This window comes from Molothrus aeneus, chromosome 14 (genome assembly GCF_037042795.1).
Source record: "Molothrus aeneus isolate 106 chromosome 14, BPBGC_Maene_1.0, whole genome shotgun sequence".
NCBI lineage: Eukaryota > Metazoa > Chordata > Aves > Passeriformes > Icteridae > Molothrus > Molothrus aeneus.
Genome location: NC_089659.1, coordinates 10,762,516 through 10,788,036, shown reverse-complemented (window position 1 = coordinate 10,788,036; position 25,521 = coordinate 10,762,516). Strand labels below are relative to the sequence as shown.

At 46.0% G+C, this 25,521-nt stretch overlaps 2 protein-coding genes across 3 annotated transcripts; one reads left to right on the top strand and one right to left on the bottom strand.

The window, feature by feature from the left end:
• The first annotated feature begins 878 nt into the window (after window positions 1–878).
• Window positions 879–13,216, top strand: ATP1B4 (ATPase Na+/K+ transporting family member beta 4). Its single transcript, XM_066559796.1, has 8 exons — window positions 879–1,139; window positions 1,819–1,981; window positions 4,613–4,741; window positions 5,562–5,666; window positions 6,333–6,529; window positions 7,167–7,223; window positions 7,854–7,949; window positions 8,431–13,216. The coding sequence occupies exons 1-8, from the start codon at window positions 879–881 to the stop codon at window positions 8,590–8,592; spliced, it is 1,170 nt and encodes a 389-aa protein (XP_066415893.1). The 3' UTR covers window positions 8,593–13,216.
• On the bottom strand, window positions 10,624–24,728 carry LAMP2 (lysosomal associated membrane protein 2). 2 transcript variants are annotated; one of them, XM_066559252.1, is made up of 9 exons: window positions 24,554–24,728; window positions 23,376–23,494; window positions 22,650–22,863; window positions 21,853–22,014; window positions 20,943–21,196; window positions 20,307–20,426; window positions 19,954–20,032; window positions 19,019–19,186; window positions 10,624–13,019 (listed from the first exon to the last, which is right to left on the bottom strand). In XM_066559252.1, the coding sequence occupies exons 1-9, from the start codon at window positions 24,726–24,728 to the stop codon at window positions 12,877–12,879; spliced, it is 1,434 nt and encodes a 477-aa protein (XP_066415349.1). In that variant the 3' UTR covers window positions 10,624–12,876. The 2 variants fall into 2 exon arrangements, with proteins under 2 accessions (XP_066415349.1, XP_066415350.1); XM_066559253.1 differs by lacking the exon at window positions 10,624–13,019 and adding an exon at window positions 15,428–17,832 and having other exon boundaries at window positions 19,025–19,186; window positions 24,554–24,712.
• Window positions 24,729–25,521: the final 793 nt, after the last annotated feature.

Below are 25,521 nucleotides of genomic sequence, written 5' to 3'. Positions count from 1 at the left end.
GGACAGGACCCTTCACTTGGTGAAGGATCACACAGCACAGTGCCAGGAGAGCTGGAAACTTCTCTCCTTACAAAAGCATCCTTCAGTTCCCAGAGGGAGGCCCCATGACAGGGGAAGCTGTCCCCATATCCCCCCCAGCCCTGAGCATGGGCAGCATCTCCTGAGTGTGGGCTCTTGCTGCCTCCAGGAGAAGCTGGTATGAGACTCAAAGGCCTTTCCCCAGTGCAGCACAAAGCACCAGTGTGGAGTTCATCTGGGCAGTGTCCCCTGCCCTGGCAGCCTGAAGAAATGTTTCCAAAACATCTCCTGGTAGCTCTTTTATTTAATGGGGAGAGTGGGAAGAAGAACACCTCCTCTTCCCCGTCTTTGCTGGTCACTTGTTCCCTTGTGCATGTCCTGGCAGACACAGCCCCCACACCTCCTGTCCCACGTCCTTGCTCTGGGGCTGCTGCTCCCCAGCTCCAAACCCCGCTGCTCTCGGCCCTGTACCCCGTGTTCCCTGCCCCTCGGGCCAGGCAGGAGCTGCTCGGCTCGGGCTCCAGCCCGGGCTGTGGGGCTGTGCCCGACGCTGCCCCGGCCCTGCCGGCAGCCGGGGGCATTTTCTGCCAGCAGCGCTCCCAGAGAGCCCCACCGAGCTTCGCTCGGCCCATCAGGGCAGCCAGCGGGATGGGGAGGCTTTACAACCCCCAGCTCTGCCCAGGCTCTCCAGGGTACAGGTTTTGGGGGCACTATTCTCCCCCATTCTCACTGTGCTGCAGTATTTGTGTGTCTGAGCAGAGCTCAATTTCTCGTCCCCAGTTCAAAGGCGTTTCCAAGCAAGGCTTTCGCCAAGCTGCCGGCCACATCCCGGCTCTCCCGGGGCAGCCCACGGCTTGCAAATGTCGCACACCCGTGGGTCGTGCTCCGGGAGATGCCCGGTGCCGGTGCCGGAGCGCAGACCCCGGGGCGGTCCCGCGGAGCGGCGGCTCCGTGCCCGGTCAGCAGCCCCGGAGCGGCCGCGGGTCCGGCCGGGGCCCGGCCCGGGCGCTGAGCCCCGCCGGCAGCAGAACGCCCCGAAACGCCGGAGGTGCCGAGGCCGTCCCGGGGACAGCATCGCCCTCTCCCCGGCCGTGCCTGCCCTGCCCCGGGCTGGCAGCAAGGTCAGCACCTTCTCCCACCGGCCTGCGTTTGGAGACCTGCCCGGATCCAAGGGGAATTAGGGACGGCTTCCGTGTCTCAAATGGCTCTGGCCCAGGCACAGGATTTGAGTTCCCGAGTTCTGGACAAACAAGTTTTCACCCCTTAGGCAAAATACAAAGTCTTGCAACCTGGGGAGATGCTTTTCCCTGGAACGCGGTGTAATTAAAAGAGTAACAACACAGGGATTTCTTCAAAGGCTGAATTCTTGCTCACACGCCAAGGAAAACAAGCTGGCTGATCTCTTGAATAATGCTGCCTGCTATCATCTGTGGCAGCACAGAGAATGTGCACTTGAACTCAGAGATGTTGCAGAAGTGTGGGAACTGTCCCAGCCTTCCCAGACCACAGGTTTTCTCTGGTCATGTTCATGCAGGTGGAAAAAGATGAGTTTCTGTAAGTGCCAGCACAAGGAGACAGTGCCCAGTGTGACAGCAGTGACGTACATGTAATGGAAAAATGGATGCTGGGTTCTAAGTGATCTTAAGTTGGAACAGCCAAAACTGCCTCTCTTTAACTCAAGAGTGATGATGGGAAAATGGAAATTTGAAACATTTCCAGATATTAAGTGCTTTTGCATTTATTTTTGGCCAATGAGAAGTTCAGCTTGCCTGTGGGGGTTGTGTTCTGCAACTCTTCCAGGAAAATAAGCATGAGGAGAAGGTCCAGGATCCTGACAGAGAGAAGGACGAGCCCAAGGCAGACATGGGGAGCAAAACCTGGGCAGACCTGGCTGGGGAGATGAAGATATTCTTGTGGAACCCGGAGGAGAGAACATGCTTGGGGAGAACAGCCAAGAGCTGGGGTAGGTCCTTGCTCAAGCCCCTCTTCTGGGGGTTGTTGCCTTTTCTGCTTCACAACAGATTCACCTGCCTGTCAGTGTCCTTGATAGCTTGGACTGACCACCCCTGCCCATTTCTTTAGTGTTAAATGTTTCTAACTAGTGCAATAAATAACCAGTGAGGAGGACAAGCAGAAAACCATGCAGAAGGAGGTGAATGTTGAGGGAGAGTGTGAAAGCAAAGATTTCAGGCTGCCCAGACTGTGTCCCAGAAAGAAGTGTAGAGCCTGAGGAAGCAGGGGAGCTGCAGGTCAGTGTGCTGCAGCTGTGCACCCTGCTGCCACCAGCACTCCTGCCCCTGCCTGTGTAATCAGGGACCCCTGGGACAGTGGCTTTGGTGCCATCAGGTTGGTGGGGAAGAGTGCCTGGGCTGTGGCAGGTGTTGTGTGCAGGGTGCACACCCTGGGGCAGAGCAGCCCTCCCTGCCTGAACGAGCCCGGCTCTAGAAAGGGAATGGAAGGGAAGGGCTGGTCAGCACTGTCACCCCACGGCCCCCAGGGAGTGACAGGGTGCCCACAGCAGGGCCCACAGTGCTGCCAGAGCCAGTGCACTGGGATGTGCCAGCTCTGATGGTTCTGAGTGCCCTGTCTGCTTTATCCACATCCATGTGCCCTGCAAAAATTATTGCTGAGTCTGGAGGTGCCCAGGGTGGTTAAGAGCAGCCTGTGGGGTCAGTGCTGCTGCAGGCTTGATCCAAAATCAAGGTGCCATAAGCACACATGGTGCCACCCATCTTTGCAGCCCTGTTCTGCCAGCATCCAGCCCCCTTGGCAGAGGGAAAATCCCAGCCTGATCCAGAGGCACCTGCACATCCATCAGTGTAAGGCTGTGAACTACCAGGGGCTGCTGCTGGGTGCTTGCAGCCCTTGGCTGGCACTGGCAATGCACCACAAACCCCACAGCCCTCCCATGCCCCTGCCAAGAGCTCTGCGTCTTCTGCAAAGCCTGTGGTGGCAACTGGGAGAAACAAAGGAAGCTGCCCACCAGCACCAGAGGAGTTTGAAAACCTGCCAGCATGAGTCTGGGACAGACCTTGACATTCATGTTTGCACTCCTGTGCCCTTTGCTGGCCACAGAGGCAGGGCAGTTTTTCTGCTTCTTTGCTGGATGGGAAGGCACAGACCAAAGTGTGGGAGCAGTAGGGTGAGTCCTTAGTGGTGTAGGTTTGGTTTTCTGGAGGCTCCTCCAGGTCCTGAGAAGATCCTTGTGAGAGGATTTGCTCAGTGTGGTGTGGTTGTGACCCTGGCAGGTTACTGCTGGCAGTGCTGGCAGCACTGGGGTGGGTGCAGCGTCCTCCTGTCCCCTGGGGTCACTGTGCTGTGCTATGTGACCCCCCACGTGCCCTTGGTGCACACACGTGTGCTCACTTGTCTCTACATGGGGGCAGGAGAAGCTACTACCAAAATCAAAATTTATTTTAAAGTGAGAGCATTTGGAGGTGAGTGGAGCTGAACTTTTCCACTCTCATTTCATGGGTGGAGAGGAGGGAATTTGCCCAGCCTGCGGCTGCTCCCCTGTGCTGGCTTTAAAGGTGTCCCCTGAAATGGGTGCCTCAGGGGACTTGCACTCACCAACTGCAGGGAGACAACTGGCCACAAGGTCATCACTGCAGGCCCCAGCCCCTGGGAAAGGCTGCACCCCCTCTCTGCTGGTGAAGGAAAGGCTGCTTTCCTCCCTGCTGCACTGCAGGAAACACGAAAATGGGAGCAATAGTGGGAAGATGTCCCAACAAGCACCAGCTCTGCTTCCAGGCTGGGGCAGAGGGACCATCCAGCATCCCTCTGGCAGGGCTGGACATTGTCCCCTCTGTGCCACCAGCACGGTGCTAGCCCATCTGCCCCAGCTCAGCCCCCAGCAGGACACAGCCCCAGCAGTTCCCAGCACGGTGGCCCTGGCAGAGGCACTGCAGGAGAGCACATCTGTGTTCCCAGGGCTCCCTCCAAGCTGCCGCAACGTTTCTCCTGGGAAATATTTGGGTTAGGGCTTCACTTTGCTTTCTGAGCTGCTGGGTTTTATTCATAGGCTCTGGCCTCTTGAGACATCCTCAGCCAACAGCCTGGTCCAGAGGAAAAACAAACCCATTCCCTGAACGTCTGGGCCACGAAACAGTGAGTGGTGCTGCAGCCCTGAGCCATGCTGCCTGCACAGGGTCCCTCCCGTGCAGGGGGCAGGAACCAGGGCAGGAGCATCACCCCACAGCCCCATCAGGAGTTCGGCTGAAGCCACTGGGTACCTTTGCATGTTACCGTGCCAGGAGGGGGTGGGAAGGGCAGGAGGGAATGTTGGATTCATCTGTTGGAGAGAGCTGAGGCAGGCGGGCACACAGACCTGCTCCTGACACAGCTCTGGGAAGGGCCATGCAGCAAAAGGGACACAGACCCAAACAGCAGCTACCCCAGCACTGGAGCAGCTGGCAGTGCTGCAGCCACAGACAGCAGAGTGTGTGTGCAGGGCTGGGCTGCAAGCTCCCACCTCCAGCACGGACTCAGGGCTGCAGAGGACGCCGTGCTGAGCACGTCTGTGCATCCCTGTGGGACACATCCCACGGGATGTGCTCTGCTTGCCTTAACAGCAGCATGCCTGTCTGTTTTGCAGGCTTGATCTTACTGTTTTACTTCATCTTCTACACGTGCCTGGCGGGAATGTTTGCCTTCTGCCTGTATGTGATGCTGCTCACGCTGAGCCCCTACACGCCCAGGTACCGGGACCGTGTGTCCCCACCAGGTATGTACCCCAGCCAGATGGCACCTCTGCCACCCATGTCCTACCGAAATGGCATGGCCAGCACCTCAGGCAAAGCCCTGCTGGAGCTGTGCCCTCCTACAGTCACCCAGCCCTCCCTAGCACAGGGTGTTCTCACCTCAGGGCACTGGCAGAGCTGCAGGTTCTCTGCACAGGAACAGACATCCTAAAAAGCCCCATGAGAAGCATTCACCCTGATGATACTAATTGTTATTCTCATTGCACTGCTTATTGTTATCATTATTCTTAAGGCAAAAGCCAAGTTTAGGTATTTCATAGGTGATGCTGATGCATTTCAGCTGCTGGCTCTTTATACCTCATGCCTTCAAAATAAAATGCAAATTGAGAGTTGCTTTTATGCATTATTATTTGGGGGAGTTCTGGCAAGAGAATGTTCAGCAAATCCTTTCCCTGTGTCAGACACAGCATTTTCCCCATGTTTTTGTGTTGGTGGGGAAGAGGGCCCCTTGCCCTGCTCCTTGTCTGGAACTGCCCACTGGGGACACAGGGGACCAGCAGCCACTCTGTGCAAACCAAGCCCATCACCAACCCACAACACTACTGAGGCTCTCCACATCTGCCACGTTTTCTGGGATATTTTGATGTGTATGGTGTTCTCTGGGGGTGAAATGAAGGTGAGGGATCAGCGGGTTGAGGAGAGAGATGATCTGTGATCTGGTACTGCCTCTCATGCCTGTGCCCAGCCCAAGCCCAGTCACATGAACCAGCCCTGCAGCACACAGCCCAAGCCCATGAATGCTGCACCTGCATCTGCCTTACCAGAGTCTGTCTCCTTCTTCAGGAGTGATGATCAGACCATACTTGAATGGCTTCACCATTGCCTTCAACGTCTCCCAGCCCAGCACGTGGCAGCCCTACGTGGACAACATGCACCACTTCCTAGCAGGTGAGCTCTGTGTCACCCTGGGAGACTTGGGGAGGGTGTTTTTATCCATGGATACATGCACGCAGTGCAGGGGTCTCCTGCCTGGGCACCTCATGAGCCACATCTGGAAAAAGACGCTCACAAGGTCATGGAGGCTTTGCCTTTCCACGGTATTCCTAATGCCCTTGACATGTGGATGTTCTCTGAGAGTTTGGGTCTGTGCAGGTCTCAGGGGGTTTTAACAAGTGTGTTGTGTCACCGTCACATTTTCTGAAAAATTTCTTTGCCCAGGATTTTCTCCTGGGAAGCTGAGAAGCCTCAGAGAAAAATTAAAACAATAATTATCTGATTTGCTTCTCCTGTGTTTTGCTGCTTTGGAATGTGTTTGGACATTGTTTACAACAGGTGGTTGTTTCATTGGTTTAATGTGAATTGTTTTTACTTAATGGCCAATCATGGCCAAGCTGTGTTGGACTCTGAAGAGCAAGTCATGAGTTTTTAATTATTATCCTTTAGCCTTCTGTAAGTATCCTTTGTCTGTTCTTTAGTATAGTTTAGTATAGCTTTCTATTATATAATATAGTATCATAAAATAATAAATTAGCCTTCTAAGAACATGGATTCAGATTCATCATTCCTTCCTTCATCTGGGAACCCCACAAATACAACACTGTTGGTCTCCACCAGCTTATGATGACAAAGTTCAGGAGGAGAAGAATATTGAGTGTGTCCCAGGCCAGTACTTCATCCAAGGGGGGAGTGACAGTGAGGAGAAGAAGGCCTGCCAGTTCAAGCGCTCGCTGCTGCAGAACTGCTCTGGCATCCAGGACCCAACGTTTGGCTACTCCAGAGGCCAGCCCTGCATCCTGCTGAAGATGAACAGGGTACAGAGAAAGCTGCTTTTTTTCATTCCTTCCTTTGGGGCATTCCAGTATGATGAACACCACACAGGGACTGAAACTCCTTCACTTTTCAGGCCCAGGGGGAAAGGGAACTAGAATCCCCAAACCTGCAGGCCATATCTGCTAGAAAACATGGAAAAAAAAAACTCTATAAAACTTGTTCTATTTGATTTGCTGAGGCCTTAGTGCTTGGGGGGTCTTCTGCCAGTCCCTTCTTCATGAGGAACTGAGCTTTAGGGGAACACCCCAGACCCCAGATGCTTTACAATGGGAATTTTCTTATAATTTAATTTAAGTTTAATAGCATGGTGGTTCAGTGCTCACTGCTGGGAAAATAAGCATGGGGAGGATGTGAACTGTATGGGGAAGAGGCTGTGTTACTCCAGGGGGTCTAGACCCTCTCTGTGTCCTCTGCTCTGCCCCTGCTCTCAGGCAGCAATCTGGCCCTCAGCCATGGGCAGGTTGCACGGTGTGGGGTGCAGACCCTGCTGCAGGGACACACAGCTCCTGTCCTGAGCAATGTGGCTGGCACCCAGAAAGGTTTAAGCTCTGGAGAAGGGAGGCAGCACGTGCTTGGCACTGCATTTCACACCAGCATGGATGTTTTTTGCTGTTGCAGATCATAGGCTACCGCCCTGGTGCCGGTGTCCCCGTGAGCGTGGAGTGCAAAGTGCAGGTACTGCTTTCCTCTGTGCCCTGCAGCCTGCTGGGGACAAGGACAAACATCTCCTCCTGAGGGACCTCACCTCAGCACAGCTTGTCCTCATAATAGCCCCAAACACCCACGGGACCCAGAGCTGCCCATGTGTCTGGGCACAACCGGAGGCCAATCTGCTGACAGTGACAGAGGTCACCACTCTCCTGCTTCCCACTCTGCTCCTGCAGCCTCATGGGCACCACCAAGCTCAGCCCCTGGGGCAGCCTGTGGGCTGGGTGCCAGCTCCCAGCTGGAGCCTGGAGCTCAGTGGGAAGATGTGGGAACTCCTCATTTCTGTCTCCAGCTGCTCTGCAGCATCCTCAGTCCTGGGGGCACCCTGCAAGCCAACAGCAATGGGGTGAAGGAAGGGTTCCCCCTGCTCAGGCAGCTCCTGGATCACTGCCTTGGAGAGCAAAGGCACAGCAGAGAATCAGCAGGCAGCAAACTGCAACCCTGCCCATGGCTCCACAGCTCCACTCTCCCCTGGCTGGAAGCAGGGCAGTGACTGCCAGGGGCTGGCAAGGGACATTTGCTCTGAGACAAGCTCTGAGGGGAGCTGTATTTTGTGTCCTATGTGTGTGTGTGCCTCTGTTTTTTTGCTGTTCACAGAAAGGCAATGAGACTCACCTCAGGTCAGTGGATTTCTACCCTGGGAATGGGACATTTGACCTCATGTATTATCCCTACTATGGCAAGTTCACCCACGTGAGTGAGGGGCTGGCATCTCTTTCTGCTTCCTTGGGAATGGGAGGGCAGGAGCTGCTGCACAGGCTCCAGATGTGCTGTCAGGCTATTTTGGGCAGATGTGGGCAGGACAGAGGCCACGGGCTGTGGGATTACAGAGCTCTATTTCTGTCTCTGATAAACTGTGCGTGTGTGTAACAGTGTGTGAGTGTGTAACTAAATGTGTGTGTAACTCTGTGTGTGTGTGAGTGTGTAAGAGTGTGTGAGTGTGTGTGTGGTTTTTAGGACAGCAGAAAGCGTTTGTGAGTCCCATGGTGTGGTGCTGTCCTGGGCAATGACCCCAAGAGGCAATGTGCAGTGATCCATCTTGCTAAGGCACAGGCACAGAAAGGCTCAGCGTGCTGGAACCATGAACCATTTACAAATTATTTTACTGAACATAAAAGCCCTGCTTGTTTGTCTGCTCCCTCAAAAATTACACTTAAATCTCCTTTCTTTCCAGGTCAACTACACCTCCCCACTGGTGGCTATGCACTTTACAGATGTGCAGAGGAATTACTTGGTCCCCATCCAGTGCAGTCTGAATGGGAAAGGAATTATCAACGACCTGAACAGCGACCGCTTCCTGGGCCGAATCATCTTCACACTCAGCATTGGGAAGTAGCCCCTGCCAACTCCAGGCACTTAGGATAAGTCAATCAGAGGCTTTTTCCTTTTTAAAGCATCAAGACAGCATTTTTTTCTGCTAGGAAAAACAGGCACATGGAGATTATTGTTAATTTATTTTTGTTCATAGTTAGGAAACCAATAAGATACAATGGAGCGTGGATCCACATTTTTCATCTTCTGATGTAAATCATTATTAGTAAATATTAGAAGTTTTCCTCTGGGGAGACAACCTGCAAAATATTTCACTTTTGATTGAAAAAAACCTCTGGTATCCAAATGCTACTTTCATAAGGTCTTTTATGAGTGATCTCTGTGGAATGCATCTTTCCTGGCTTTAAATTTTATTTTTTTAGAATAGTTTTATATGCATTTCTCAGGCAAAAGCTAAAAAGGAGGCAGTTTATTAGCACCATTCTTGTTAAAATAATAAACAGCAAAAATTCTGGATTATTCCTGCAATAACAGAGTGGAAAAGTGAAAATGTCAGCTCTCAAAATGCATTTTAGGATCTCCAGCCCCAGAAGCATCTTGAGTGCAGCATTTTACACAGCTTGTTGATCACACCCAAGGTGTTGAGCAAAGGCCACAGAAAATCGTTTGCCCTTGAACCCTTCCAGCTGTTCCTTTCTGAAGTGGGAAGATGAATGCATTTCTCCCTCCCCCCTCCTCACTCCAGTACTCCTCTCTGCCCCAGGAATCCTCACCCCGTCTCTTGGGCAGGGATGAGTGAGAGGGGCTCTCCTGTCACACCTCATAGGTTGGCAGTGCCTCCTGATCGGGCATAGAAGTGCCCAAAGCTCTCAGACCTGTTCTTCCCCGTTCCAGAGAGGTCCCAGCTGTAATGCTGCAGCAAAATGCAGGGAAATGCTCAGTCCTCTCACAGTAAAGGGGTCAGTTATGGGGTGAGTGAAGGCATCAGTCTGTCACCCCCAAAGGCTGATGAAGCACAGGGTGCACTGCCCTGAGCAGCCTGAGCCTCCCTCGATGGGACAGACCAGCTGCACTCTGCTTGCAGGGAGCTACAAACACAGCAGGACAGGACACCTTGGGGTAAAGCACTACTGGGAAAGCACACTTACTAAAATTACTGCCTGAGCAGGGGCATTATGGTATGTTTGTCCTACATCCATAGCCAAGGAACTTCATCTGCTGTCATTTCCTGATCTATATCAGTCTCTAAGAAGTGATTTTTTTCTATTTAAAATAAAGTGACTACAGTAAAATTAACTCTATGGTGGCACTCTTGAAACACCGGTGTTAAGAGATGCAGTTTGTGCTGCCAGTTAGGGACTGAATTTCCAAGCAGCATGTAACAATATCCTGGAATTCTCAGCACTTGATAAACTTTCCCAGGCCAAAGAGTTCAGTACAGTAAGACTCACTCTTCACCAAGCATCACAACCATCTGGCAAAAAGGATTTATTAAGAACTATTAAATACCTGAACCAGAGGTAGTTTAGGAACTAATTTTGTTCAGTTGTCGTTATCCAGATGGCACTGATAGAACCAGGGCAATGTATTCATTCTGCCTGCACAAATTATCTGCAAGGGCATCTTCTGACCAGCAGAAACTGGCTTCTGCCAAGGAGGATGCTGCTGGGGGAGTGGCTCTGCTTTTGACATCAGAAATAAGTTAAACCCACAAGCATTTCTCTGTCTGCCAATTCCTTTAGCTCTTTTAAAGCATTTGTATTTGTGGGGTCTTGAAAGGAAACCAAACTCACTGTGTCTCATGCTATCAAATTAACAGCCTTCACACTAGCACCAAGATAAAGCTTTATTTAATATTTATTCCCTATCTGTCTGTTGGAAGGATTCTGATGGAAGAGGAGGTCCTTTAGCAGATGCTAGACCCATGCTTTGACCAAATCAACACAAAAATCAACTGATTTGGATGTAAATGTGTGAATAGCTTAGAAACAAAAGCTTCTGGTTCTCCACAAACATCCAGATCCAAGCACATTGACAATCCCTCTGGAAAAGCTCTCAGAAATGGCATTCATGTCTACTTACACTGAAACAAAGCTTAATAAACATATTAATTAACTTTATTTTCCATACACATATTCTGCTGTCAGCATATTTGTACAGTCATTTTAAGATCTGGAAAATTTTACACACCACTCTTCATGCTGCAACAACCTTAAAGTGCTGGATCAATTTTTGACTTCTGTTGAAGCTCAAAATAATACTTTCTATGTATATACAATATCTATATATATATATATGTATGTGTTTGCATCTAGGAAATGACCACATTTCACTAAGATAGCCTAGCAAAAGTGATATTAAATACTTCAGTCTGCAATCTCAGCATGAAAACATAGCTGTGATCCATCTGCTGGTGGCAGAGAAGCACCACACTGGCAAGTGGGTGTACTCATAAAATGCCACCTGAAATAACTCGATTTAACACTGGCAGAGAAATCAGTATTGCAAGAGCAAAGGTACGATACAAGAGACCAAGACAACCAAACCTAAAGCATACAGTCCAGCAGCATTGATTTACATTCCTAAAAAAAAAAAATAAAAATAGGACAACTTGTTCCAAGAGCCCATTTGTACTATGGAATCACTTTTGTCAGAATCAGGTAGAGTGTATCTTTGGTCACTGTGAGGACAAGAATAATTGAATACACAGGTATTTCTCAAACATCAGAACTAACTCTTTGGAAAACTCCCTTTCCTGGATACACAGCTATTGTGAGTTACTTAAACATCAGCGCTGTCACCTTTGTGTGTGTGAATTACTGAAGGTGCTTCCCCCACAACATGGATACAGGGTCAATGTACAGGGAGATTAAATATTGAAGCAACTTTAGTAAACACTTGCTGCAGAGGACAAAACTTTGTGTGCCCTCAGGGTTTATTGGCTACAAAAGGCTTTTGCCAAGATGGACCAAGAAGGTCTGAAGAGCAAGAGGCTTCTTTCATTCCATCAACACGGACCCGATGGGAACGAAGCAGAACACAACCACAATGACTAAATTAGATTTTGATACAGGTTAGATATGGAACATAGAATTGCAAAGGTATGGCACTAATAACAAAGAAAGCATCTTCAAACAGGAAAGATGCTCTTATTCCTTTGGAAGTCACTTTCTTCACTACACATATATTCATTCCTGCTTTATGATCAGCATTCTTCATGCTGGAAAGTTTGTGCTCTTACACTGAGACAGCAATAATGAGGAGGTTAAAAGCAGATTAATTCTATCAGACCTGAAAGGTTTCATATCTCCACTTGCTTTCAGAGATCACAGCTTTTCAGTGATGCCCTGTTAACCTATGCAAGCTGTCCAAAGGAACTGCAGGAATCTCTGAGCAACCTGTGTTCTCAGCCAGCCTGAGTGCTCTCAAAATACTTTGGGTCCTCACACGGACCAACGCTGTGTAGTTTCTTTTATGTTCAGAATCAAAGCTGAGAGAAACTGCAGCCAGTGAAATTCCAGCCTCCCACCCTCATCTCACAATTGAGCTCGGAACAAAAGGAAAATGGAGCTCAACAAAATAGCACAGGAGACATTTCCTTCAGCAGACTGTTGCCTTTTCTGAGTAGCTGAAGTTCTCCAGACCTGAACCTTATCTTGGCAAATTAGACACCAGGGTAGTGCAAAGCTGTTCAACTTACATTAGCAGTCAGCTTCTCCATAGGATGTTAAACAAAGTAATTCACGAGAAGAATCAGATGTTCTTCTCATATTATGTCAGGGTATTAGTGAGATCAGGTACTACTTTTACATTCAGAAGGAATAGGAAATTCAGGCTGATTCATAAGAACAGCCATATGCCAAGCTCCCAACAGAAGTCTGTTGAGAGCTGGGTATTCATTTTCCCACTGCATGTACAGTCCCTTTTGACACAGCATTCACACCTTTAATTATAGTTTTCGCTGTAGCATTAACCAAGACAAGCTGTAGGCATCTAGAAATTTTCTTGTACAAAAAGATTAAACGACAGAAAGTTTTGTAGATGTCTTCTTTACTAAAAATAATCACATTTCCCACAGGGACACACCAACTCTGTTCAATTCTCTGGTCCTCAGAACACTTACTTTCTCCAAAGTCATACAGTAGCTTCTGCAACTCATCTTCAGACTCATGGCATGTTAGTCTGTCATGAAGTGATTGTTATTCTGCCATGAAGTGATTTGAACTTTTTTAAATAAAGAAACCTTGAATTAATTTGGTTTTTTTTCTTGTTTTTTAAGGAGCAGGCCAGGAAGTCTGGGAAAGGGAAAAGAACAGGGAAGGTGGGCAACAGAGATGGAATGAAGAGATTATACAGACTGATAGCCAGTACGACTTTTTCTTCTTCCAATGATGTAAGAGATAAAGACAAGAATGATAAGGAATCCAAGCGCCACGCCCACTGCGATGGGAATAAGAAAGTTCAGGTCAGAATCAGCAATGCATTCTTCAGCTGCAGAAAGAGGAAAAACAAAACAAAAAAAAAAGCAAGGGAGAATAAATTAGTAAGGGAAATCAAGCATTAGAAACCAAAGAAAGCAAGGAGCAAACAGGCATTTCTGAGAAATTACATTGTATTAGATAAAATAATGCATGTAAAGTAAAATCAGTATTGAGTAAAGAATTGATGGAAAGATTGATTTCTTTAAATACATCCTACTTCACACATCCTTTATATTGGTAATATACTTCTGATTTGTACATTTAATTTCAGCTTCCTCTAGGTAAGCAGAGGATAGATTAGAAATGTGAGGACAAACCAGCAGTCTGAGCATGCATTAGTTGATCACACCTCAGAGTTAGCAGCAATAAAGCAACAAAAACCCCACTACTTCACACATCCTTTATATTGGTAATATACTTCTGATTTGTACATTTAATTTCAGCTTCCTCTAGTAAGCAGAGGATAGATTAGAAATGTGAGGACAAACCAGCAGTCTGAGCATGCATTAGTTGATCACACCTCAGAGTTAGCAGCAATAAAGCAACAAAAACCCCACACTGCTGTAGTGCTGCCTTGTCCAGGGGTCTTCCCAACCCTGGAGTCACCAGTACTCCTCTGAGTTCTAGACATGAAGGCATAAGGTACAACCCAAGTAACAAAGCAGAAACTTACTGAGACCTGCAAGAGACAGCCAAGATAAATGTGCCTCTGGGCACTGCGTGGAAAACACTGGAAGGCTCTGTTGGGGTGGGTAACCTTATTTTCCATGTAAAAGGGTTATTAGTTTCAGCTGAGAACTAGACAAACCTCACTGAAATCCACACCAGAGGGGAAAATGGAAGAGACATCTGTAACACGACAGTGGTTTTTAACACACAGCTTGTAAAAGGTGAGGAGCTCCTTGCTGGTACAAACACCCATCGATGATTAGCAAACCATGCTGGGAACCAGGTTCCAACTCGGGGGCAGGGCTTGGCACCGCAGCTGTTTGCAAGGAGAGCAGAGCTCCACCTGCCTGCGCCAGGAGGGGTGGGGTGAGGCAGGAGGCCGTGCCTGGCTCTCCAGCACTGGAACAGTGCCTGCTTTAGATGCATTTCATAAGGCAGCACCCCTGGTAAAATGATTTTGTTTGAGTTTTTAATGAGGACACAGCATCACACACAGAGTCAACGCTTCCTCAAAAGTTGGCTGCTGTTTTTCACTGAATCAGCATTAATTATGGGAAATGCATTGTCCTGCTTTAGCTTATGACAGTCCAGCACACACTTGCCATGGCCCCTCCCTGAAATACCATACCAAGCCTTTGACTAAGAGCAAGGAGAACAACACGTGGAGGCTCAACAGCTGAAAATACTGAACTCAGATTATCTGAGAGCACCTAATGCCAAGTAGAGCAACACTTGGAAGGAAAAGAAAAAAAAACAAGATGAAAGGAACTATGTACCTTATACAGCTACTTCAAGAAATTCTGATTGAGAAAATATTTAAACACCTTAAAGAGAGACATACATTTGATATTTAGTCATCTTGTTCACTAAATATTAACATAGACAATTTGCTAGATGTTGGATAATGGGTCACTAAACACTAACACTAAATATGAATGGATTTGCTAAGGATGAAGGTGCCCAGCAGGAGTGACAGAAATTCCCTCTCTTATTCAAAGGAAGGAGATGGCTGCAGCACACATCACACTGTGGCACCATTACAGGCAATTCCCAGGGTGAAAAAGGGGTTAAGGCTTCATACCAGGAACATTCCATCCTTGCTGGCACACATCTATCCAGGTATGGTTACCGTACAGTGGTTAGAAGCTTCAGAGGTGTCTTCAGGTGCAGAATTGGTAACTGCAGCCCAACACACAGCAGGGCCAGCAGGAACAGCTTTTTCAACTGATGTGGCTGAATGTGTCTCCATTCAAAAAAGTCAGAAATTTTTGGCCCAAATTATTTTTAGGCCCAGTACAAAAGCTGCCTTCCCTTTTAATTCCAATAATGAGATTCAACTAACAGCCCCAAAGTTTGTGTTTTATTAACATATGCTAAGGAAGAGAGAACACTGTGGTAAATAAAAAAAAAAAAAAAATTTAAAAACCAGCCAAAGAAAAAACCAAAACAAGGAACAAATGAACAAACAAAATGCCCCTTCCAAAACCTAAATCCCATCATTCACTGGCTAGAAATGGTGCTTTTGAGGACTATTAGCATGACATCTTTAATCTAAAATATCAGAAACCCTGACATTAGAATACAATATTTAGTAAACTGTGTATAAGTTCAAAACCAACCACACTCTGTAATAGATTACACACATTAATATTCCACATCCACAGGCGTTAAATACATCCACAACTTAAATGCTGTTTCCACAGACCAGAACAAAACCAGCTATGTAACAGAATCTCAGATACAGACTGATTAGAGTTCACCTTACTCATTGAGTTTATTTTCTTTAAAAAAAGACAATACAAGACGTCTGTTTTCAAATCAGTTAAAAAATGTGAACAAGTTTCCTTAAGAAATAGAACAATCTTTATTTTTTAGAGCACAGGTTAAACAGATTGACAGTTCCCTATGGAGCAATACATACAGGAAAACTAGTGGTTTTATAACAACAGGAAGTCAGGTGAAACTGATGTTTTTTGAACCAGTTACCTGCACATCAGTCTAGGAGTACTTAAAACTCTGAGCCAATGTACTTACAGGTTTTTGCAATGGTATTTCTAGTGCTGATTTTAGGAAGCAGTTTGCATGAATCTTCTATTTTATCACTTGGAAATTTTGTACAGTTCAAAAATTTGCAAGGTCAGAAGAATAGTGTGATGATTACTCCTTAACAGAGATGCATGTTTAACTGGCGCCACTGAACATCACTCACAAAAAAAAAAAGCTAAAAAATCTATATGAACTTCTGCATTTGAGGATATATTAATATGAAAGTCATTAGATCCATTTTTAAAAATTAAAATGGTAAGTCTTGAAGCTTGTTTCATGATTAAACTTATAGCAGTTCCCCACTTTCATTAAAATGCATTTCAGTAACTGATGCAAAATTCAAGCTGTAGACTACAAGCTATAGTAAGCATTATCCACCCATACATGCTTCCTTGGCTAGTGTCAAGAGTAAACTGTCTTTACAAAAAAAAAAAAAACCAAACGAAACCATTACTGAAAGAAGTGTATTTTATGATTTGTATACAAACATGCCACAGACATCTCTACAACCCTAGAGAACAGTAATAAAACACTAGAGAAGCTTTGATGCAGGCTAAACTCATTCTAAATGGGGAGACAATGTTATGTACATTAAATAACTAGCTTAGGCAGCTCATGTTATGACATATGCAAAAAGCCACAATTATCTAAAAGTCTAAAAGACTTTTTTTTTTCCATGCAGTAAGAATATGCACAAGGAGCCCAGAGCAAAGTTGTGCATCAAGGGTTAGTCTCTACAGAGCTGCAGTTAAAGAACAGTCCAGTTGCACTGCACTTTTTTAACCTACCTATTCTTTTCATACAGCAAGGAAAAACAGGTGTTGTGGGTCCATCTCAGACTTGTTTGGCTTTTGCATTCTTAACATTAATAAATGCTACACTGCAAACAACCCAACACAAACATTCAACATTCAGAGTGCCAATGGCGGGCAGCTACAATGTGAACTTTGACTGGCAGAGAACCATTCAAGATGAAGATTTAAAAACAGCTCAAGCTGCAACAACAGATACTGGCTCATTAAATGAAAGCATCTTTAAAGGTCATTCAAAGCAACAAGACAGACCAGTTCTGTGCAGAGTATGGTATGAAGTTAAGTGCACTTTAAAGTTCTGGAATATTTAGAAAGGTTATTCCCTTTAAACTGATGCCAGCAAAAAAAAGCTTGCATTAATTTAGCAGAAGTCTGCCTTAGGTGAGTATTTTAGATGATTGCCAAGGTATAACAAAGAATTCAGTGCCTAACAGGTTTTTTTTTGAAAGCATCTGGAAACGGCACTGAAGTCTTCCCATATATTCACCATTTGGCAAATTACCCATTTTGTTTGTACAGCCACTGTATAGGAATGATTCCTGAAATTACACCAAGGCAGGAGTAAATTACTGAAATCCTAACAAAGGCAAGTAAGTTACTGCTGCCACTTCCAGAGATCGCTTAATCACCAGCCTGAAGTTCAATCCTATGGAAAACGAAGTTGCTATTGGGCATTAGACAATCCTTGTTAAATACTGTACAAGTCAACAGAGTGACTAATGCTGCCAGCTTAACCCACAATTACAACAACAACTAAGGAACGCAGAGGAGAGAAGCAAGTACAAATTCTATGCTATTCTGGGAGATGCCCAATGCACATCAGTTCAGAACGTGTTATTGTTTCAGGCTAGTATTTGTAAAAAGCAGAAATAAATCCTAAAAGCTTTAGGACTTTTGCAAGATAAAATCCTTAGCCTAGCAACTCATCCAGGATTTGACATCTTCAAGACAGCTATGAAACCCACATGGTCTTCTTAGGGCAGGAAAACAAAGTGTAATTCTGCTTCATCTGAGATAAACATTCTCCCTTTATTCTCAACTCCAATTAGCTGTGGCTAGTAATTACTCCTAAGTTTTGGGTCTTTTTTGGACTTCAGAACTTGCACTTGCTTTGTTTAGAGTGAAATTGTAACAGGAATCACACTTAGATTCACAAAGTTTGATATCCAGCATAGCTTTTTCTTCTGCCAATTATGTAAGCAACCACTATAATGGCAATCAAGACAGCAAGTGCAGCACCAACTACAATTGGGATTAGAATGCTGTCATCATCCAGCGAACACTCCTGGGCTGTAGGTGAGAAAAAGGTTGCAATAAGGAATGAATAAAGACAGAACACTTGCCAAGTGTGGTATAAAAATCTGTTTTCCTTAATATGAAGGTGTTAAAAAATCAAGTATTATTTAAACTAAGAGAGAAAGAACTGCAGAGGTCTCATCAATACATTTAGCATATTTAAACATTTTAATTAATTTAAGCATTGATAACCTACAGCAAGTTAAGGGTGTACAAGTTTTCCTGTCCACAAGATCTGTATCAGCCAAGGGAGCAGCCATTCTTCTACATTCACAAACCAGGCTTATCTATTTCATACTTAAAGCAAGTCTGGTTGGAACTTTCACTCATTAAGGATAAAAAGTGACCTAGATTTGGTATCAAAACTCTATCCAGAAAAAATACATGTTACACAGATAAAATAACTAGAAGAAAGCTAGCTGCAACTTTAACTACAGAGTGAAATGGGTCCCTAATTCTTTAGAAAGACTAAACTGTTTATCCTACACACATCTGGAGTTATCTTACTTCTGTCTAAAACCAGAACTTTTCAATCTATGTGTCGACAGATCAGTCTAGTCCAATAAGACTGTGCTGCAAGTATTAGCATTAAGCACAAAGACCAGTTTGCACTAAATATTAAGAGGTAATTTAAGACATTTCAGTTTTCTCCAGACAAGATCAAGATATTGCAGCAAACAAACATTTCAGGATCTCTTTCGTTCTGGATACTCAAGACTGCCTCTGAAGGAAGTCCTGACAGTTCATTCTTCCCCAACACTCCTATTCCTCAGACTGACAGGTAAAAAGAAACAAAACACCTAACAGTATTCCCAAAGTCAACTTCTGCAAAAGTTCTGTCCAATTTTCTTACATATCTGAGCTACAAATGCTGTAAGTCAAGATGTTATCAAGTAACTTCTAACCTATTCTGCACAGCAACCCTTAAGTCCCTATTCAGTGTTTCTAGTTCATTCAAGTTTTGTGAAGAAGAACCACACACTTAGCAGACATTTTTTAAGTGAGAACAAAGCTTTGCTTGAACTTGAATGTCACTCTCAGAACTTCTCTTCATTCCATGTATATCTAAACATAGTTTAAAAAATTGGAACAAGAGCTTCTGAGATAAAGTGCTTGTACCTAATGCTGGTGCTTTTTAGCAAGTGAGAATTTTGCAAGCATCACTAAAAAAACCCATAACTCTTACCTGTAGCAAACTTATTTGCCTCCACAAGGAATGGCTGAATCCATAGATTAAAAGTATGTACTTGAACATTTTCATTAATCTGAAGGGTCTGCTCTTTTCGGCACATGTAAGAGCTACCAAGGAAAGCATCCCACTTGCTTAAGTTGTTGTTATCTGCACTTGAAATGACTAAACAAAGAAGGAAAAAAAAAGAAAGAATTTGCATGTTCACTTAAAATGCAAGACAGTTGCTAATACAGTAAGACTGAGTAGCTGAATCTAGAGGGGCCAACACTTCAATACTGACTAGTCTGAAAAACAAAGTAGTGCAAAGTGGGAATGATCAGCTTAACCAGAAATCAAAACCTGAAGTTATTACAGTAACCTCTCTTTCACATGTACATGACATCAGGCTTTCCTTATACCTCCACTGATCTCAGTGCTGCAGAGTTGCAAGTGCTTTAGCTTTAATGCTCTTTAATTGCTGTAGCTCTGACAAGCAATTAAAAAAAAAAAGAGAACATATGTTTGTTGGGAAAAAGGTATACTTTAGCTTCTGAAGGACTGGCCTTTTTTTAGTGAGAGTACAAGTGGTTGGAAGATACAGCAGCATCTTAAAACAAAGAAGACAACAACTGGTTTAGGAAAAAAGCTTCGAAGTTGGTACAATTAGATTTCACACCACAAAAAATTACATTACTGAAAAGACTTATAAAGAAGCCCTCCTGATTTACAGTGACTCCATTAGCAGAAGTTTCAGGAATTGTAGAGTGCTCCCACACTGTTTAAAGTAACTCTTACAGCCATTTCTGCTTATTATTTTTGCTCATACCAACTTCTAGACATAGAGTAGGAGCTAACAGTAAGCATGAGCAACACTGAAGAAAAGCCAGAATTATTTGATGCAGATAGTGAATAAAGTATTACCCTTGTTTAAGGCAGATACTGTTTCTTACCAGAACCATTCAGACGGTTGAGCAGAGTAACATTCACCTCCCTCAGATAAAATTTCTGTACACTTGCACTCGCATTTTTCTGTTCAAGAAGCAAGAACCAAGTGTTAGTGTGCAATTTTGCATTTGTAAATTTAAGAACACATGCTTTACAAAAGCCAACACATTTACCAGTCTTATATTTTCTACCACTTTAACCCAGTTCTCCATTTGTCCTGAGGCACTCAGCTGGCCAGCTACACTTCCCATATGGGAACAGCCAACCACCAGCAAGCAACAGGAGGATTTTACTGTAAGTGATCACCATGCATGCTGTTAAATGATAAATTTAGTTTAAAATAAAAGAAGTTACTTACAACAGCAAATGTGAAACCAATCAGTGTGCTATTTCCATCATTCAATTTCAGAGTGGCTGTTGTGTTACCACAGGCACCATCTGCGACAGTTGTCTTTGGATTGATGTTGATCAGAAGAGGCTGAAATACAGACAAAGCACATCAAAGACATTCAGCTGCCTTCGGAATACATTGTCTCAGTCAGGAACAGTTTTGGGTTAGAAGAGCTTGTCATAAGTATGACAGCAGGGAGAGCTGAGCTTGGCTGCTGTGGAACCAAGGCTGTTTGAGTTAAATTTACATGCTGGCAGTACTGAAACAAATTCCTCGAGAAGTGTTACTTCGTTCCCAAACACAACAGGCTACCCTCTGAGGGGAAAGACAATATCTGCAGGGAATAAGAGCCATAACAGCTAAGGAAGTTCCAGACTTTTAATCATGTTAGAAGTATTCCAAATAAAAAGATCTGTTGAATCCATGTAAGGTTTTTGAATACCTGTATTATGCAACAAAACCATTCTGATGTCAGAGAGGTGCTACATATAATACTTAGAAGCAGTTCTAGACAGCCAGCAGTGCACACAGCAATACTCTGCATTCAGATTTCACACCAAATAACTACGGCAACTTTTACTCTTCAAAAGAAAAAAGAAGCACCTTGTCTTGGGAAACATTCAGTTGCAGCCCCACAGTTGCCAGGAAACACGTTTTATTTCCACTTTTAAGAGAATAGTTTCCTGTGTCTGGATTCTCTACAGGCTTGGGAGGAGTTGGAGCAGGAGACGCAGTAGTGGTAGGTGCAGTAGTTACATTGGCAATAGTAGGTGGAACAGTAGGTGCAGTAGTTACATTGGCAATAGTAGGTGGAACAGTAGGTGCAGAAGTAGGTCTATCAGCAGGACATCTAGTCTCTGAAAAGACATTTTAATCACCATCTCATTACTGAAATTTTATTGAAGTCCCATTACTCAAAGTACAGTTGCCACTTATTCTCAGAAATCCTGTAACACTCAGTTTTAAATCCACACTCAGTACCACTTGCCTCTGACACATGGAAGCAAAACACAAAGACAGTTCAGTTGTTTTAAAAGTGTGATGTGTATTTGCTGTCAGCCAAGTAAGTGACCCTATTAGGCTACATGCAGCAGGATGCTGTGCTTGTCTCTTTCCTGAGCTATGAGATGAGACAACAGGCTCTGGACTACTCAAATGCAACAGCAGAGGCCACCACTGCAAGTGGAAGGCAGTCAGCTAAAACCCCTCAAACCCAAAGGATTTACTCAGCAACAGTAGCTCTGAAGTGCTTATTTTTAATACCCCAATTACTGGAATACACACTTGAGAAGAATCCCACCTTGGCAGGCAAACAATCAATAGTACAGCACACTACTAAATCCGTTCTCCTAAGCTATTTTTCCAGGAACAAGGAAAGAAATACTAGAGGATATTTACATGGATATTATTAAATACAACACATCTTATAATTGGTGGATTTTTTATTATGGGACTTTGCTCCCTGCACTAAGGTGCAATACAAAAAAGCTCTTTCACAAACTGAAATGCTCACCTTTTTTACTGACTGTGCCATTCTGAACAAAAGCCTGCACAGTAACATTCCAGAAAATCTGTTTTATATTTTCTGCTTCAATAACAAAGTAATTGTGACACACGAAGACAGTATTCAGCTGAACTGGACCTGCAGGATCCTTCATAAGAACAGTAACTGGTCCTACAAATAAGCACAAATATTTTAATGCATTATGAACTACAAGAACTTAGAGGTAGTGTTACATTTTCTATAATTTCATAAGACAAAGACTAAGCGATAATTAAGCTTAACAATCTTAAGCTCTCCTGAATGTTCTCCCTGTATGTCCTGACCTGAAGTGATAGGTAATGCTAGGAGTAAAGCTAGGAGTAACCAAGCTTACAGAACTAGACAAGCCATAATAAAGGTGAACCCTTTTACTTAAGTTTGTAAGGAGAAAATAGTTCTATTATTAGTAGGCATTAATACACAGCCTAACATTGTATTGCTTAGCAAGGTAGAAGGTCAAGCAGTGCCCACTAAAATTAATCTTCCATGAGCTTGCTGTCCACCTCACTGATCAAAGCTGTTTATCCTTCTCTTTCTCTTCCACTTACAGGAATTACACATCCAGTGAAGCCATTTGGCCTGCACTGTTACCCAGCAGGCAGGTACAAGGAACAGCAGCTGGCAGCACGTGGTACAGAACTCATTACATTCATTACTAACTCCTGGATTGCTCCTTACTTCGAAAGAGCCAAGCCAGGTCAGGTACACAAGGTCTGACACTTCTGGCTGAGATTGCTTTGCAAGTCAGATTCTGAACTGAATGTTACCTTTTCTCTTAGCATCAGGAAACACAGCTGTGTCATTGGTGTTGTAGGTCAGTGTGATGAAGTCTCCCTGGTAAGTTTCATTGGTTTTTGTGATGTTAATGCTCCAAGAATGACCTTCTCCAAACTGCACTGCCAGAAGGGCAGCCTGTGTGTCATTGCCACAGACGCTTCCATTGTGTGTCGCATTGGGTGACAAATTCAGGGTTGTGTTTTTCTAGAAGAAAAGGGGAATTAAAAATGCATTCACATGCAGCTCTTCCCCATGACAACTTTATAAACTTGCTGGAGTTAGCTGAAACCTTGCACAAGATAAGTGAGTTTATTTTAGGTTATTCTGGAAAATTATGGTAAAGACTCCTTGACACCTGCCTGAGAAAGGAGCTGTATCAGATTCAAGTACAAAAGTACAACTCCAACTTGGCTGTAAATCTTGATTATGTTGAGCTGCAATTACATTTACTGCTTGGGTTAAGAACATAACTACACTGATACTGGTTAGACTTGGTGAGTTTGTGTACATCATTTAAGTAAGAGCAACAGAGTACTTTCAGTAATTTGTATGACTGAGAACTTATTCTTTACTTTATAAAGACTATATAGGAATATTCCTCTCAACCGACTTAGTAAAAAAAAAAAGTAAGAAATCAAACACCCTAGGTAAAAGAGCTTAAATTTTAATCCAGGTCAAAATCCAGTTCTCAGCAAGAGTTACTCCTAAATACTTACATAATCACCATTGTTTGATTCATATGTTATCAAGAAACTCATCATCCAATTTGCATACAGGCATGTAGCATTAGAAGCATCCTTTATATCTACTTCAACTGCATAGGACTGGAAAAAACCTGTAAGATATGATTATCAGCTATTAAGACATTGATTTTTCTTAATTTTCTAGAACCACTTAAGAGGACAGCTCATCACAAAGCAGTAAATTATGTCAGGACCATATCCAATTTACCAGAGAGTGAAAAGAATAGCTAGATTTCTAAAAAGCATCAAAAATAGAAGCACACCACAAAGCTGTCAAAGCTGGCAAAAATTGACAGAATGTTTTATAATCTATTTACTTGACAAACTAATAATCGCAAAGTGTTGACTGCCCAACACTGGGCACTTTTAAGATTTGGCTGTACAGGGTGTTGGGCCATCTTGTCTAGACCGTGTCTTTGCCAAGAAAGGCTGGACCAGCTGAACCTTGAGGCCCCTTCCAACCTAGAATTCTGACTCTCTGAAGTAAGCATCAGCTTTCTGGTGACACAGTGGGTAAACCAAAGGGCATGAACACAGCACCTGAACAATGTGCTGCTTGTAGACCGGGGTCTATTATTTTTATTATTTTACGTGTTGTATCCGTGATTACGGCTCAAGCTGACCCCCAAGACATGGGCTCGGCAGTGCCTTCACTGCGCTTCCACCATTCCCATCTCGAGACACACGGGCGTTAAATCCCCTCTGCCTTTCAAGAGAACTTTTCCCAGCTGTTGTGTTCCCGACGCGGTGACTCCCGGCACGGACGCTGCCGTGCCCGCGGCCCCACGCCGAGGAGCGCTGACAGAACGGCCGGGCAGGGCCGGGCCGGGCCGGGCCGCGCGGGTGGGCCCGCGGTGCCGGCCGCCGGGCCCCGGCCCTGGGCGGAAGCGCCCCGAGGCTCCCGGCCTCCCCGGCCCCGCCGCTGTCCCCTCCCCTCCCGTGGGTGGCGGCGCGGGGGGGCGGCAGCGGCGCCTCCGCCCCGGGGCCGCCCCCTGAAGGTGCCGCGGAGCCGAGGCGGCCCCAGGATCCCCCCGGGACCCCCGGTGCCCGCGCGCCGCGTCACGCGCGTGACGGGGCGGGGAGCGGCGCGAGCCTGCGGGGACACCCGAGACCCACTCCCCTCCCCCGGGCCCCGGCGCTGCCCCGCTCACCAGAGACGCCGAGCAGCAGCAGCGGCAGGAGGAGGCGGCCGCGGGAGGAGGAGGCGGCGGAGCGGCCCGGGCCCATGGCGGTGGCGGTGCTGCTGCTGCCGGCGGCGGCGGGGACACCGGGGCACGGCGAGCGGCCGGGGCGAGCGGGCGCGACAAAAACCTCGCTAGCGGTCATGTGAGGGGCGGGGCGGGGCCGCCCGCGCGCCGCCAATCGCCGCTCGGCGCCGCCGCTCGATTCCGTGGATCGCGGACGGGCCGCTCGCCGCGCGCTGCCTCGGGCGGGCGGGTCTGGTCTTGTCTCATCCGCTCCTGTCCCAGCCCCGATCCGGTGGCGACACCGGCAGCGGGGACAGCAGCGATGGCCTCTGCAGGGGCAGGGTAGCTGCGGCTTGTTCTGGCCCTCGGCAGTGTTTGCGGTGTGCCCTGGCGCTGTTCCAGTCTGGGAAGAGGTACCTTACAAGAGGTGCACATCCAGGGAAGTTTAATACAGAGGCTTTCACTGAGAAAAACAAATAAAGAATAAAGATATTGCCCGTGTTTGCAATAAATAGAAAGGGTTAGTGGGCTCTCAGTGCCCCTGTCCTGCCATGGCTGTCGCTGCTGTCCATCCACTCTGCCATGAGGGCCGCTCGGTGCCTCCGGTGGCCGGGCAGAAACCCCCTCCAGACCGGCCCCTGCGGCGGGAGGGATGGGCACCTGCACCCCGAGCTTTAATGCGTTTTCTGCGGGTGCTGAAAGGCAGAAAGTGGGGCAGGAAACGATGGGAGGTGACAGGAGTTTGGTGCGAATGAGGGAGAGAAGAGCCTGCGGTGCAAAGCGGGGAGAAGACGGCTGGAGAAAAAATTCGGTGGATTTGGGTCTGGAAGGTGGAATAAAGTGTGTATAAAGTGTGATGGATGCTGGATTGATGGACACTATTGATTAGGGGGAAAAAACCCGCAAAACCCCATAGCCGATGAAAACAAGTC

Coding starts and splice junctions, on each gene's coding strand:
- ATP1B4 (XM_066559796.1), top strand. CDS start 879: ATGTCGCACACCCGTGGGTCGTGCTCCGGGAGATGCCCGGTGCCGGTG. Junction 1,982..4,612: donor GAGAACAGCCAAGAGCTGGG/GTAGGTCCTTGC, acceptor TCTGTTTTGCAG/GCTTGATCTTACTGTTTTAC. Junction 5,667..6,332: donor CATGCACCACTTCCTAGCAG/GTGAGCTCTGTG, acceptor GGTCTCCACCAG/CTTATGATGACAAAGTTCAG.
- LAMP2 (XM_066559252.1), bottom strand. CDS start 24,728: ATGACCGCTAGCGAGGTTTTTGTCGCGCCCGCTCGCCCCGGCCGCTCG. Junction 21,197..21,852: donor TGGCACAGTCAGTAAAAAAG/GTGAGCATTTCA, acceptor ATGTCTTTTCAG/AGACTAGATGTCCTGCTGAT. Junction 20,427..20,942: donor TGAATGTTTCCCAAGACAAG/GTGCTTCTTTTT, acceptor TCTGTATTTCAG/CCTCTTCTGATCAACATCAA.